Raw genomic sequence first — 15134 nt, 5'->3', positions numbered from 1 at the left:
GAGCTCAGAGGTACAAGGGGGCAGGCAGCTCCTACGAGAAGCAAAGCCTTTTCGTCTCTCGCTACCACCTTCTAAGCTGGCTCTTCTGCGTCTGATTTCACTTCCTGCGCGTCAGGAGTTCACAATCTTATTTTAACCGCAGCACCGTTCCAGGACAATAGATCCTGTTTGGTTAGTCTTTGTGTATAGCAAACCACCCCAGAAATTCATGGCTTAAAACAACACCCATTCCCTGGCTCACTGGCTGCCTCTGCAATAAGGGCAGCCTGTCTCTGTTCTACGATGCCAGCTAGGATATCATTCATATGTTTGCAACCTACTGGTGGTTGACGGATCCAAGATGGCCTCACTCACATGTGTAGGGCCTCAGTGGGTGGCCTAAAGGACTGGGAACTCCCTGGACCACTCATCCTCTAGGAGGCTGGCTCCAGCTGCCTTACTTAGGGTAGCAAGAGAGTGAAAGCAGAAGCTGCAAGGGCTTCTAAAGCCTAGGCCTGGAATTTGCACAGGTCCCGCTAGCTGCATCCTGTCGTCCCAGGGTCAGCTGAGATTCAGTGTGCAAAGCGGCCACCCAGGATGTGAACTCATTGAGGTGGGATTCGTGGGAGATCACTTGGTGGCAATGACCCACAGCCCTGTCCCATCAACACCTCAGTAACAGTGGTCCCCATGGGCAGTGATTCTCACCTGGGGGATGGGGAAGGAGACCAGGGAACAGGTCTGTCCTCCCCGGGGGCAGGGAGGGGGGTCATTTGGTACTAGCCCTGTTCTCATTCCAAGTTCTGTGCACTCACCGCTTAACGGCCACCATCAAAAGCCCAAATATCAGGCTTTATGAGCTCTACTTAAAATTTCAGAAAGGATATATGGAGAGTGGACCTTTGAAGTGATGAAACAGTAAGCATTTCCTCCTGGCAGCCACACTTGAAGACCTTGTAAGCGTGGGGTACGCTGAGCTACACCACTGTGCTGCCAACTTCCTGCCATTTGTGAGACAGCGGCATCCCCAGGCCTCCCCAGTCAGGGGCGCCAACAGGAGAGCATGAGGTCGTTTTCTTATTGGCTAGAGTGAGACGCACTGCGTGTTGGTGGTGACCCAAAAGTCAGCTGAATTTTCTCCAAGCTGGATGAGAACACCTGACAGCCCCCACTGAACCTAGCTTCAGACAAGGGTCACACTATTTAAAAGGGTGAATTGAATGACAGCAAAAGGCATGTGCACACCACTTCTGCAGAAGCTGAAAGCTGAAGGGCTCTATAACAAAGACACTGGATAACAGAATCAGGGGAAAAACATTTTTACTTTAGAGAAACATTGTAAATCTTTAAAAAGATTGGATTTAAGGGGAGTAAATGAAAGATCCTGTTTTGGCTCAGAGCACAGGAGTACATGCAGGCACACACACAAGCATCCATGAAGAGATGGGATGGAGGAGGCCTGACATAAGAGATGGGATGGAGGAGGCCTGACTTAGCAGCACCGTGTGAAAAGAACCTGTTAAGTGTGTGTGTCTAGTAAGGTCAATTTGTGTCAAAAGTAGGCAGAGTTAATGTGACCTTAAGCTATTAAGATATTGATGGGTGTATGGATGCTAGATTAAGGGAGGTCATTAGTTCCCTCTATTCTGTATAGCTCAGTTTACTCCAAAAAAGAAACCAGGCCAATTTCTAGCTTCATAATTTAAAAGTGTTAGAGAAAAACTAACATATTTAGGGAGAAGTGCAACTCGATAAAAGAACTTGAACTCACGAGATAAGGAGGAAATACAAGGAGGAACTGAAGACATTTGACCTAGAGAAATTCTCAGCAAGGTCTTAAGGAAGGTCTTCAGCTCTAAAGCGTTGCCAAGTGGAAAAGGGACTTGATCTGCCTTCTGTGGCCCCCAAATAAGTCTTGGACCAATGAGTGGAAGGTTGAGGGACTGTGGCACTTGGAGGGTAAAAGAAAAACGAGCATCTAATAGCTGGAATAGATGGCACAGAGTTCTCCGTCATCGCAGGGGCCGGACGATCACTCATCGGGTTACACAGAGGGCATTCAAACCTTAGATGGATAATTGGTTCAAAATGAACTTTCAAATCCTGTCTAACTCTGAGGTCTTGGGATTTACAGGAACTTGCCCAAGGTCACAGAGCGAGGTAGTAGCTGTCCAGCACAGAAGTTTCCTTCCTCCCTGTCAGCATGTTTCCCTCGGATTCACAGTCTCCTCATCTCCTTGATGATTAACTCAAGCAGTGGTGCACAAAGCAGCCTAGGGACCACAGCTTACCCACCCATCCAGACTTATTTGTTTGGCCAGCATCATGTGGTAAAAGGCTTGAAATCAATATCTGTAGGAAGGCGCACCAACTCCGGCTCCACGCTCCATTGCCTTCCCTGGGCGTGAGGCCACTGCACACATTTGTGTCTCCTGGCCCCTGTGGCCTCGCTTCTTGCACACTTTGGACCTAGGGGCAGGGCAGAGCAGGAAGAGGTGGTCCTGGACCAGAGCCTATGAAGAGGGCCTTGTCAGCCAGAGATGGATCCCCCAATTTCTAGGGACAGTCAGCTCCCCCATCTCTTACAACTCCCAGTATGGTAGAAACTACGAAAAGGAGAGAAAGCGCTATGCACTTTTCACACATGTCAATCCCATTTCATCCTCATAACAACCATGTCAGTTTCCTAGGGCTGCAAAGCACAAAGTACCACAGACTGGGTGATTTAGCATAAATTTATTGCCTCACAGTCCTGGAGGCTAGAAGTCTAAAATCAAGGTGCTCCCGCTAAAGGTGGTAGGGAGGGATCTGCTCCAGGCCCCCTCCCAGCTACTGGTACCCTCAGATGTGGCTTGGCTGCTAGATGGCCATCTTCTCTTTATGTCTCTCCACACTGTCTTCCTTCTGTGTATGTCTGTCTCTGTGTCCAAATCTCCCCCTTTTATAAGAACACCAATCATATTTGATTAGGACCTAATGACCTATCTTAACTTGGTTAAATCTGTAAAGATTCTATTTCCAAATAAGGTTGTATTCTGAGGTCTGGGGGTTATTAGAATTCAGCATATCCTTTGTGGGGAAACAATTCAATCCATAACAGTCCACCCTCCGATCCCCCCCAATTCGTGTCCTTCCCACGTGCAAAATACATTCACTGCATCTCAATATCCCCATGGACATCAAGAACTAGTAACAGGTCACAATGATAATACATGGAAAGCAGAATTAAAATGCAGTGTTTGTGGTGGGGGTTTTTTTTGGTATAAATTTATTTATTTTTGGCTGCATTGGGTCTTCGTTGCTGCACGTGGGCTTTCTCTAGTTGCGGCGATCGGAAGCTACTCTTCGTTGCTTCTCATTACGGTGTTCTCATTACGGTGGCTTCTCATTACGGTGGCTTCTCTTGTTGCAGAGCACAGGCTCTAGGAACACGGGCTTCAGTAGTTGTGGCATGCAGGCTCTGTGGTTGTGGCTCGCGGGCTCTAGAGCGCAGACTCAGGTGTTGTGGCGCACGGGCATAGTTGCTCTGTGGCAGGTGGGATCTTCCCGGACCAGGGCTCGAACCCATGTCCCCCGTGTTGGCAGGCAGATTCTTAACCACTGCACCACCAGGGAAGTCCAAAATGCAGTGTTGTTGACTCCGAAAGCTGTCCTCTTTCTACTACACTGTGCTCCTGCCATGAGGTGCACCTACCATGTGCCAGGACCTGTGCCAGCTGCCTCATGCCCTTTTCTCACTCCTAGTGGGCTGCCTGTCTGGCAAGGCCCCAGACTGGGCACCAAGGGACACGCAGGGCTCAGCCCAGGTGGGTCTGTCCCAGGGCCTGGGAGTGGGCAGGCTGGGAAGATGGGGGGAGGGGCGATTGGAAATTAAGTCCTGGGGAGGTGCTGTGGTTGGAGGTGGGTGAATGTGGCCCACTCAGGCAATCATCTGGGGAGAAGGGGGGCACATAGGGTGTTGCCTGAGCTGCTAAGGAAAACACAATGAATGTGGCTGCTCAGGCCCTGTTCTGCTGCTGCAGGCCCCATATACAGTTATGAAGAGGCAGGGGAATCAGATGCTTAGCCAGGCCCAGAGACGGCCAGCAACAAACCAATGCCAGCCACTTTCATAGACACAGCTCTTGGTCATCCACTTCCTGGAAAGGTGATGTCCAGGCGAGGAGTGGGTCCTGGGCTATGGTCTTTGCAGATGGAGCTTTCTCAGGGGATTAGGGGAGGACTGGTGGAGAGCACTGAGGAAGAAGGAAGTCCCTCAATAGATGAGAAGAAAGGGGCTTTTGAGCTCATTAGACCTGGCTTGAACTGAACTCCCACTCACAAGCTGCATGGCATTGGACACATTGATCAACCCTTCTGAGCTGCATTTTCCCAGGGGCTTGTTGTGAAGATTAAATGCCCATTCTAACTGTGTGTGAGGCACGTGACCCACTTCGTGTTGCTGGACTCAATAAATACTGTTTTTGCCTCTATTTTTTTTTTTTACATCTAGAAAGTTCTCAGCTATGATTTTGTTTTTTGGGTTTTTTTGGATTTTATTTTATTTATTTTTTTATACAGCAGGTCCTTATTAGTCATCAATTTTATACACATCAGTGTATACATGTCAATCCCAATCGCCCAATTCATCACACCACCATCCCCACCCACTGCCGCTTTCCCCCCTTGGTGTCCATACGTTTGTTCTCTACATCTGTGTCTCAATTTCTGCCCTGCAAACTGGTTCATCTGTACCATTTTTCTAGGTTCCACATATATGTGTTAATACACGATATTTGTTTTTCTCTTTCTGACTTACTTCACTCTGTATGACAGTCTCTAGATCCATCCACGTCTCAACGAATGACCCAATTTCGTTCCTTTTTATGGCTGAGTAATATTCCATTATGTGTATGTACCACATCTTCTTTATCGATGGACATTTAGGTTGCTTCTATGACCTGGCTATTGTAAATAGTGCTGCAATGAACATTGGGGTGCATGTGTCTTTTTGAATTATGGTTTTCTCTGGGTATATGCCCAGTAGTGGGATTGCTGGATCATATGGTAATTCAATTTTTAGTTTTTTAAGGAACCTCCGTACTGTTCTCCGTAATGGCTGTATCAACTTACATCCCCACCAACAGTGCAAGAGGGTTCCCTTTGCTCCACACCCTCTCCAGCATTTGTTGTTTGTAGATTTTCTGATGATGCCCATTCTAACTGGTGTGAGGTGATACCTTATTGTAGTTTTGATTTGCATTTCTCTAATAATTAGTGATGTTGAGCAGCTTTTCATGTGCCTCTTGGCCATCTGTATGTCTTCTTTGGAGAAATGTCTATTTAGGTCTTCTGCCCATTTTTGGATTGGGTTGTTTGCTTTTTTAATATTGAGCTGCATGAGCTGTTTATATATTTTGGAGATTAATCCTTTGTCCATTGATTCGTTTGCAAATATTTTCTCCCATTCTGAGGGTTGTCTTTTCGTCTTGTGTATGGTCTCCTTTGCTGTGCAAAAGCTTTCAGGTTTCATTAGGTCCCATTTGTTTATTTTTGTTTTTATTTCCATTACTCTAGGAGGTGGATCAAAAAAGATCTTGCTGTGATTTATGGCAAAGAGTGTCCTTCCAATATTTTCCTCTAAGAGTTTTATAGTGTCCTGTCTTACATTTAGGTCTCTAATCCATTTTGAGTTTATTTTTGTGTATGGTGTTAGGGAGTGTTCTAATTTCATTCCTTTACATGTAGCTGTCCAGTTTTCCCAGCACCACTTATTGAAGAGACTGTCTTTTTCCATTGTATATCCTTGCCTCCTTTGTCATAGATTAGTTGGCCATAGGTGCTTGGGTTTACTTCTGGGCTTTCTATCTTGTTCCATTGATCTATCTTTCTGTTTTTGTGCCAGTACCATATTGTCTTGATTACTGTAGCTTTGTAGTGTACTCTGAAGTCAGGGAGTCTGATTCCTCCAGCTCTGTTTTTTCCCCTCACGACTGCTGTGGCTATTCGGGGTCTTCTGTGTCTCCACAGAAATTTTAAGATTTTTTGTTCTAGTTCCGTAAAAAATGCCATTGGTAATTTGATAGGGATTGCATTGAATCTGTAGATTGCTTTGGGTAGTATAGTCATTTTCACAATATTGATTCTTCCAATCCAAGAACATGGTATATCTCTCCATCTGTTGGTATCATTTTTAATTTCTTTCATCAGTGTCTTATAGTTTTCTGCATACAGGTCTTTTGTCTCCCTAGGTAGGTTTATTCCTAGGTATGTTATTCTTTTTGTTGCAATGGTAAATGGGAGTGTTTCCTTAATTTCTCTTTTAGATTTTTCATCATTAGTGTATAGGAATGCAAGAGATTTCTGTGCATTAATTTTGTATCAGCTTTCTTCTGAATTCCATTTGCATGGAATATCTTTTTCCATCCCCTCGCTTTCAGTCTGTATGTGTCCCTAGGTCTGAAGTGGGTCTCTTGTAGACAGCATATATATGGGTCTTGTTTTTGTATCCATTCAGCAAGCCTGTGTCTTTTGGTTTGAGCATTTAATCCATTCACGTTTAAGGTAATTATTGCTATGTATGTTCCTATGACCATTTTCTTAATTGTTTTTCGGTTTGTTTTTGTAGGTCCTTTTCTTCTCTTGTGTTTCCCACTTAGAGAAGTTCCTTTAGCATTTGTTGTAGAGCTGGTTTGGTGTTGCTGAATTCTCTTAGCTTTTGCTTGTCTGTAAAGCTTTTGATTTCTCCATCGAATCTGAATGAGATCCTTGCTGGGTAGAGTAATCTTGGCTGTAGTTTCTTCCGTTTCATCACTTTAAGTATATCATGCCACTCCCTTCTGGCTTGTAGAGTTTCTGCTGAGAAATCAGCTGTTAACCTTATGGGAGTTCCCTTGTATGTTATTTGTTGTCTTTCCCTTGCTGCTTTCAATAATTTTTCTCTGTCTTTAATTTTTGCCAATTTGATTACTATGTGTCTCGGCATGTTTCTCCTTGGGTTTATTATCCTGCCTGGGACTCTCTGCACTTCCTGGACTTGGGTGGCTATTTCCTTTCCCATGTTAGGGAAGTTTTCGACTATAATCTCTTCAAATATTTTCTCAGGTGCTCTCTCTCTCTCTCTCTCTCTTCTCCTTCTGGGACCCCTATAATGTGAATGTTGTTGCGTTTAATGTTGTCCCAGAGGTCTCTTAGGCTGTCTTCATTTCTTTTCATTCTTTTTCCTTTATTCTGTTCTGTAGCAGTGAATTCCACCATTCTGTCTTCCAGGTCACTTATCCGTTCTTCTGCCTCAGTTATTCTGCTATTGATTCCTTCTAGTGTAGTTTTCATTTCAGTTATTGTATTCTTCATCTCTGTTTGTTTGTTCCTTAATTCTTCTAGGTCTTTGTTAAACATTTCTTGCATTTTCTCAATCTTTGCCTCCATTCTTTTTCCGAGGTCCTGGATCATCTTCACTATCATTATTCTGAATTCTTTTTCTGGAAGGTTGCCTATCTCCACTTCATTTAGTTGTTTTTCTGGGTTTTTATCTTGTTCCTTCATCTGGTACATAGCCCTCTGCCTTTTCATCTTGTCTATCTGTCTGTGAATGTGGTTCTTGTTCCACAGGCTGCAGGATTGTAGTTCTTCTTGCTTCTGCTGTCTGCCCTCTGGTGGATGAGCCTATCTAAGTGGCTTGTGCAAGCTTCCTGATGGGAGGGACGGGTGGTGGGTAGAGCTGGGTGTTGCTCTGGTGGGCAGAGTTTTGTAAAACTTTAATCCGCTTGACTGCTTATGGGTGGGGCTGGGTTCCCTCCCTGTTGGTTGTTTAGCCTGAGGCAACTCAACACTGGAGCCTACGGGCTCTTTGGTGGGGCTCATGGCAGACTCTGGGAGGGCTCACGCCACGGAGTACTTCCCAGAACTTCTGCTGCCAGTGTCCTTGTGTGCACGGTGAGCCACAGCCACCCCCTGCCTCTGCAGGAGACGCTCCAACACTAGCAAGTAGGTCTGGTTCAGTCTCCCCTGGGGTCACTGCTCCTTCCCCTGGGTCCCAATGCTCACACTAGTTTGTGTGTGCCCTCCAAGAGTGGAATCTCTGTTTCCTCCAGTCCTGTTGAAGTCCTGCATCAAATCCCACTAGCCTTCAAAGTCTGATTCTCTAGGAATTCCTCCTCCCATTGCCCGACCCCCAGGTTGGGAAGCCTGGCGTGGGGCTCAGAGCCCTCACTCCAGTGGGTGACTCCTGTGGTGTAGTGTTCTGCAGTCTGTGAGTCACCCACCCAGCAGTTATGGGACTCGATTTTACTGTGATTGCGCCCCTCCTACCGTCTCATTGTGGCTTCTCCTTTGTCTTTGGATGTGGGGTATCTTTTTTGGTGAGTTCCAGTGTCTTCCTGTCGATGATTGTCTAGCAGCTAGTTGTGATTCTGGTGTTCTCATAAGAGGGAGTGAGAGCACGTCCTTCTACTCCGCCATCTTGGTTCAGGTCCTTTGCCTCTATTTTTCCCTTCAAAGCTGAGCTCGGAAATGCCAAGGAAGACCTGGGGCAGGGACTGGCTCCTCTTGCCTGTCTCTGGGGCTCAGCTCACCCTGAGAGTGTGAATGTGTTGATTGCCCCAGCCCTCAGTGTGCTAACGGTGCATTTTCTCCCTCACAGAGGAGCTGAAGGAGAAGCTGTCAGAGTATGTGGACAAGGTGAACGGCCAGAAGCCAGGCTTCATCAAGGTCGTGCGGCACAGCAAGCAGGAAGGCCTTATCCGCTCCAGGGTCAGTGGTTGGAGGGCCGCCACTGCCCCCGTAGTGGCACTCTTTGATGCCCATGTGGAGTTCAACGTGGGCTGGTAAGTGCCCATCGGGAGCTGAGGAGGATGAGTCCCAATGTGTTCCAGGGGCTGTGGCTCAAATGGGTGCAAAGCCTGCTGAGATCACAGTCATGATGGGGGAGAGGAGAGATCTGGGTGTACGGGTGACCAGGCCACAGGGCTGGCCCTTCAAGGTAGGGGAGGGTCAGGGATCAACAGGTCAACACACAGTGTCTCAAGTGTTGGTGGCATCAGGTGTGACTCACGCTGGTGTGGTCCTCTAGGAGACTGATGGGAGAGAGGGGTAAATGCTAAGGGCAAAGCGAGAGTTCCAGCCCAGCTAAGGACCAGGATGCGAACCCCGGGAAATGGAGAGCTGGACCAGACACAAGGCAGAAGCCCAACCCCAAAGACAGGAACAGGACCGAGGGGGCAAAGGGAGCCAGGGTGACTTGACGTTGTCACGGGTGCCCTGGGATCCCCCAGATGCCAGGCCAGAGGTAGCACAGAACCTCAGATTCTTTCTACTGGTAAAACTAGGTCTAGAAAATCTTTCCTTCTCTGTCCAGGGCTGCTCAGTGGCTTCAGCCAGGCAGGTACAGGGTACCTGACGCCAGCATCCCTGCAGGCTGGAGGGCGTTCCATGGCCCACTGTGTGTGGCTTTGCAGAGAGCCTGCGCTTAGGGGGTCCCAGGTGCTGGGGATGGCCGAGGGTACCACCGTAATCACTATGCATGATGGCACTGGGGTCTGCTGTCCCCCACCCTAGACTCCAGGTGCCACCCTCTGCCTCCCTGGAGTGGGGTGAGGTGGGCCCTTTAGCAGGAAGGGGCAGCGGGCATGCACACAGCAGGACTGCGTGGAGGCATACTTTTCCATAGCAGGCCCGAATTAAGGCTGTAATGCAGCCATTTTTTATAGGTGAAGTCACTGCTTGCCATTTGTGACTATTTAAAAAGCATTTTCACTGGATTTATGGCCACAAGAGGAGAGGGACACTTGCTATTTCAAGCTGATTTGGATAAACAGTTGTGCAACAAATGCATTTTTAATGAGAAGCTTATCATTCCTGTCTGCAAACACTTTACTCGCCTCGTGCCCCCAGGGGTTCCGGGCTGCGTGGAAGCCCGACCCCCCCACCTCTCCTTGGGCAGTGGGGACGCGTGGGGTGCGGGTGGCATGTCTGGAAGGACCGAAGCAGCATCACACAACGGGTGGAAGTAGGTTTGTTCTCACCTCCGTGTCTCTGCCGTCCTCACCTGCCTTTTCCTCCTGGTTGATGCGCTGCATTTTAGCCAAATCAAAGCCCAAGTTGAAAGCTCCCCGTGGAACCTCAGATCTGTTCCTTTCTTCTTTCTTAAGTCTTGATTTCTTTTTTTTCTAATGGAAAAAAGGAAATCAAGCAGACACCAGGATCTGAGGCACTAAGAATCTGTCAGCTCAGCCTGGGACATGCTGAAGGAGGGGTCAGGGCTCTTGCTAGCCCGGAAGCATGGGGGTGGGAGATGGAATAGGGACTCTTTCCCAGGAGGCAGAGCAGCTCTCCCCTGGAGGAGACGGCCAGGAGTTCCTTCCTTCTGTGGGGGAAGGAGCTTTAGAAGGTGCCAGTTTCCCCTCTCTCCCTCTCCCCTGCCCAGGGCTGAACCCGTGCTTACCCGCATTAAGGAGAACCGGAAACGGATCATCTCGCCATCCTTTGACAACATCAAATACGACAACTTTGAGATAGAAGAGTACCCGCTGGCCGCTCAGGGCTTTGACTGGGAGCTGTGGTGCCGCTACCTAAACCCCCCTAAGGCCTGGTGGAAACTGGAGAACTCCACGGCCCCAATCAGGTAAAGAATTCTTACCTGGGGCTCTCTCTGTCTTGTCTTCCAGGCAAGGGCTCCCCTCCCAGCCTGACCCTTGTTTCCCAAACTCCAGCTGCATCGGCAAGTGACCTTCAGTCACAGCTTACAGCCTTTGGCGATCCCTTTTAAAAGAGCTGTGGCACCCAGAATCCATTCAGAGCCTCAGAGTTACTCATTTCAGCACATCGCTCTGGGACACTTGCTGGGCGCCAGCTGCTGTGCTGGGGATACAGAGTGATCAAGACTCGATTCCTGCCCCCAAAAGCCTGGAGTATAGTGAAAGCAGAGAAAACAATTGGAATAAAATAAGTGGGATCACAAATTATTCCCCATGCTGGTGGAAAGTGCATGAAAATTGGGGAGAATCCTTTTCAGGGCCTGTAGCATTCGCATTTGTTTTTTCTTAAGGGCAAGTAGGAGATTGCAAGGTTGGGGCAGGGACACTCATATTCAAAGGAGCAGAGTGAGTTCATGGACACAGAGGAAGTTCAAAGGGACTGGAAGGGAGGAGGACAGTGAGGGGGGAGCCCCAGGCAATGAGGCCGGAGGGGCGGAGAGGCAAGACCAGACGCCACGGCACCGTGTATGCCTGGCTGATGTTTGAGCTTATCCTGTAGGACTCAGACCCAAGTGGCTTCAAACTGCCATTCAAAGATCCCAGACTCTTTCTGCCTTTGCTGCTGCCTTCAGAGACACCCAAGTGACTCCTCTACGTGGCCTCTATTTTATGGGTCAGGACTCCTGAAACAGCCATCCCCGCCAGCCTTTATTTCTATCTGGCTAATCACAGATCAGGTGCCGTCATGCTGCCTTCTGATGCCACACAGATGGCATCAGAAGGTGGCCTAGGGGACAGTTCCTGGAATGAAAGAAGAGATTAGAAACTGTTGTTGCTTTGTATTACGTGAGGGAGAAAGATTACGAAAAATTTAATTGAAAGTGAGAGATTACTATCTGAGATGGCATTTTTCCTTGCCAGAAGGAAAAAACTGTATTCATGTTTAAAACAGGATAGAAGGGCTTCCCTGGTGGCCCAGTGGTTGAGAATCTGCCTGCTAATGCAGGGGACATGGGTTCGAGCCCTGGTCTGGGAGGATCCCACATGCCGCAGAGCAACTGGGCCTGTGAGTCACAACTACTGAGCCCGCGCGTCTGGAGCCTATGCTCCGCAACGAGAGGCCGCGATAGTGAGAGGCCCGCGCACCGCGATGAAGAGTGGCCTCCGCTTGCCACAACTAGAGAAAGCCGTCACACAGAAACGAAGACCCAACACAGCAAAAATAAAAAAAATAAATTAATAAACTCCTATCCCCAACATCTTCTTTAAAAAAAAAAAAAAACAGGATGGAAGAGAACCCCACCTAGCTTTCCTGCGGTTGTCTCTGTCACCTGTCTGTTAGGCCTCTGCCACACTTACGTGGGTAAATATTTGCTGGGAGGTCGCTGTGTACAAGGGCCTTTTACACACATGGTCTCATCTGCTCTTCATCATAACCCGATGACAGCTCACTCATTGTGTCATTCCAGTTTTACAAGATGAGGAAAGAAAGACTGACAAAGGGGAATGACCCTGCCAAAGGCTCCAGCCAGTGCAGCCAGGATCCAAACCCAGAGCAGCTAGATTCCATACCTAGTGTCATCCTCCTAGGCACCCACTGTTGAGCTCGGAACTGTTGTGGCTGAATTCTACCCCCAGGTCTATTGACTGCTATTGGAGGGAAATATGCCATAACACAATGGGCGGTCTTGCAGTAGACTGCACTGGTATTAGCTGCTTCTGTTCCGGGCATCACTAAATGTATCAGCCTAGACTTAGTCAGTAGACCCACATTCTAGGTCCTTGACAGAGAATATCATCTCAGCCTCAAATATTCCATGACCTAATTTTTATCAAAAATCCTAACTGAGAGAAATTATATTAATGGAAGATTTTGAAAGAACGTTCTTGGTTTATACCTGGATGAAGACAGCCCACAGAAAGCTGTGGGTTATACAAGTGTATCTTGCCCACCTTGGAGCTGCGCTTTAGTGCTTTACCCCCACATGATGTAAGCTGTAAAAGGAGCCCAGAGATATCTTCTGTTACGTTCTAAAGGGATGGCTTTAAGATTGTTGTCCGCTACATTCCAAAGTGACCCCTTTAAGAAGACTGACATGAGAAATTTCTTTCAAACTGAAAGGCCTGCTATTCCTGAGGAATTACTATGACATTTCTACGTGGGAACTATAAATCTTACTTCTAAGACCATATGTGTTCATTTTCACCTTGGCCACCAGGAAGCTCAGGGTCAACTTTGTGGGTCCACTTTAAGAATCATGAAAGAAGACACATGCATTCTAACCAGCCTCTAATTTTTGGTGGAATTTTAGTCTTTTCAGACATTTATCTATTTTTTTCAATGTATTTTACATTCTCTTGCAAGCTATTTCTAACCCTTTTGGGAATCAGAAGATATAAATCAGAAGCACTTTCAGGCTGAGTAGGTCCACTTAATACCCTAGGCAGTTAATAAATAATGAAGACTGAGGGGACCTGTGCTCTTCTCAGAGTACTGTTTTAGATTCTGTTCTTTCCCTGACTGGGTCTGGCCGTTTAGGGAAGGCCCCCTACTCTGTATCCCAGAATGCCCTGCCCTGCTCAACATTTGAGATATGGGGATATATGTTTATGTATAACTGATTCACTTTGTTATAAAGCAGAAACTAACACACCATTGTAAAGCAATTATACTCCAATAAAGATGTTAAACAAAACAGAACACATTTCAGTAACATCAAGGAAAAGGCGGAGAGTCCACTCTGCAGGGCTGATGTTTTAAAACCACCATGCATTTAGAGGGGGGATTGTCTGGGCTTCTTCAATGTGCAAGTGCATCTTTTAAAATGATCTTTTGAGTACCAGTTATGTCCCAGAGGTTTTCAAGTGCTTTACATTATTTAATTTAACCCTTGTGAGGTTATAGTTGATTCTGTTTCATAGATCTGGAATCAGAGGCTCAGAGAGTCTAGGGAACTTCTTTCGGAGATGCACAGGCAGAATGGGGAACCTTTCCCCTAGCACTCACCTCTAAAGCCAGGTCACACGGCCCCCCCACCAGAGCAGGAACTCAGCCTAAAGGAATGGTGGCTTGAGGTGGATTGACTGTCCTGGATGCCTGCGGTCTGTGGAAACTGAGGCCATTCAGAATAAAAGGCTGTAATTTGAAAGCAGGAGGGGCAGGGACCCCAAGGCACCAGTCTCTGCCCAAGCAGCCTCCTGCATCAGCATTCTCCAAAGAAATGGCCTGCAAAATGGCTGTTTCTCCACCTTGATGAGATTACAATTTCAAAGATGGGCCCATTTGCATTTGAGTGACAGTTTTCTCATCACTAAGGATTCTTCATTTCTCCTTTTCTTTCCCTCCAATTCCTCAGCCACCAGCTGATAAAATGCTACGCAGGGGCTAGAAGCGGTAGCAGCGTGCAGTGGAACAATTCAAAGTAATTTGTGTAAGATGATGCTTTCAGCAGAGAAGCAGCCCACATGTGCTCGTGCTGATTCACCTAATGTTAATCTCTCCTCGTGACGTTCTGCATCGGATGTCTGTACACAGCCATGAATCCCGCGCTTACACTCGCTAAGGAAAGGCCTTCCAGCTTCTGGACCCACAAGCTGTTGACGTGTTGCTCCAGCCTAAGATCCCTGCTGAATTCCAATCCAGACCAGCTAGCTAGGCCCTGCCTGTTAGATATCTCCCCCTAGTGACTCACAGTCACTTTAAGATCAGTTTTCCCAGCATGGACTCCCTCTTCCTTCTGAAACCAGCTTCTTCTCTGTCCCCCCTATTGGTGGGTGGTCCCCACTCCACCATCACCCAAGCAGAACGCCAGCTGGCATCCAGATTCCTCCCCTTCTCTCATCTTCATAGTTCATATGTTTCAAAGTTCTGCTGCTTTTACCTCAAAATATGTCTTTAAATAATCTCTGTCTCCGGTCCTGGTACTCTGGTCCAGGTCTTCATCATTGCCCATCTGGATATAGCAACAAGCTTCCCAACTGGATTCCTCGATTTCTACCCAATCTCCTCCAATCTCAATCACCCCACAGCTGCCTGAGTATTCTTTTTCCAAACACAGATCTGCTTATACCACTGTCTGCTTAAAATTCTTCTTTGACACTCATTTACCTACAGATAAAATCCAAATGATTTACCATGCTATCCAAAGCCCCAGCTCGTCTCTCTAAAGGGACCAAGGTGAAGGGTGGGAAAGTTGGTGTGGGTGCCCGGGTAGAAACAAAAACTGGCTAGGCAGTTCAGAGTGCAGGGGTCAGGGCAGCCAGAGACACAGTCATGCAGCGTAGACTGGTAGGCTGAGCACTACTTCTCTGGGCTGACATATATGCAAGCACCACCAGAAGTGATGGCTGGTCCCAGGACACAAGCTGTCTCCCACTGCCCTGCTGAAACAACCTCCCTGGAATAGCTGGTGAGGGTGGACCCAGGAGGGCCACTCGGAGAGCAAGACCCATACCAGTTCTGGCAGCAAACGAAGGGAGAGG

The 15134-nt window shown here is 47.6% G+C and overlaps 1 protein-coding gene across 2 annotated transcripts in view; it reads left to right on the top strand.

The window, feature by feature from the left end:
* The window catches only part of GALNT18 (polypeptide N-acetylgalactosaminyltransferase 18), a 361106-nt gene that overhangs the window by 238492 nt on the left and 107480 nt on the right, over window positions 1-15134 (top strand). For both annotated transcript variants that reach the window (XM_082844858.1, XM_082844857.1), the window contains exons 4-5: window positions 8600-8783; window positions 10382-10579. In XM_082844858.1, the coding sequence (XP_082700984.1) occupies window positions 8600-8783; window positions 10382-10579 (382 nt within the window). The remainder of the gene's footprint in view (window positions 1-8599; window positions 8784-10381; window positions 10580-15134) is intronic.

This window comes from Leucopleurus acutus (assembly GCF_964270905.1).
Source record: "Leucopleurus acutus genome assembly, chromosome: 8".
Classification (NCBI taxonomy): Eukaryota; Metazoa; Chordata; class Mammalia; order Artiodactyla; family Delphinidae; genus Leucopleurus; species Leucopleurus acutus.
Note: the sequence above shows the minus strand (reverse complement) of the source record. Positions and strands in the feature narration are given on the sequence as shown.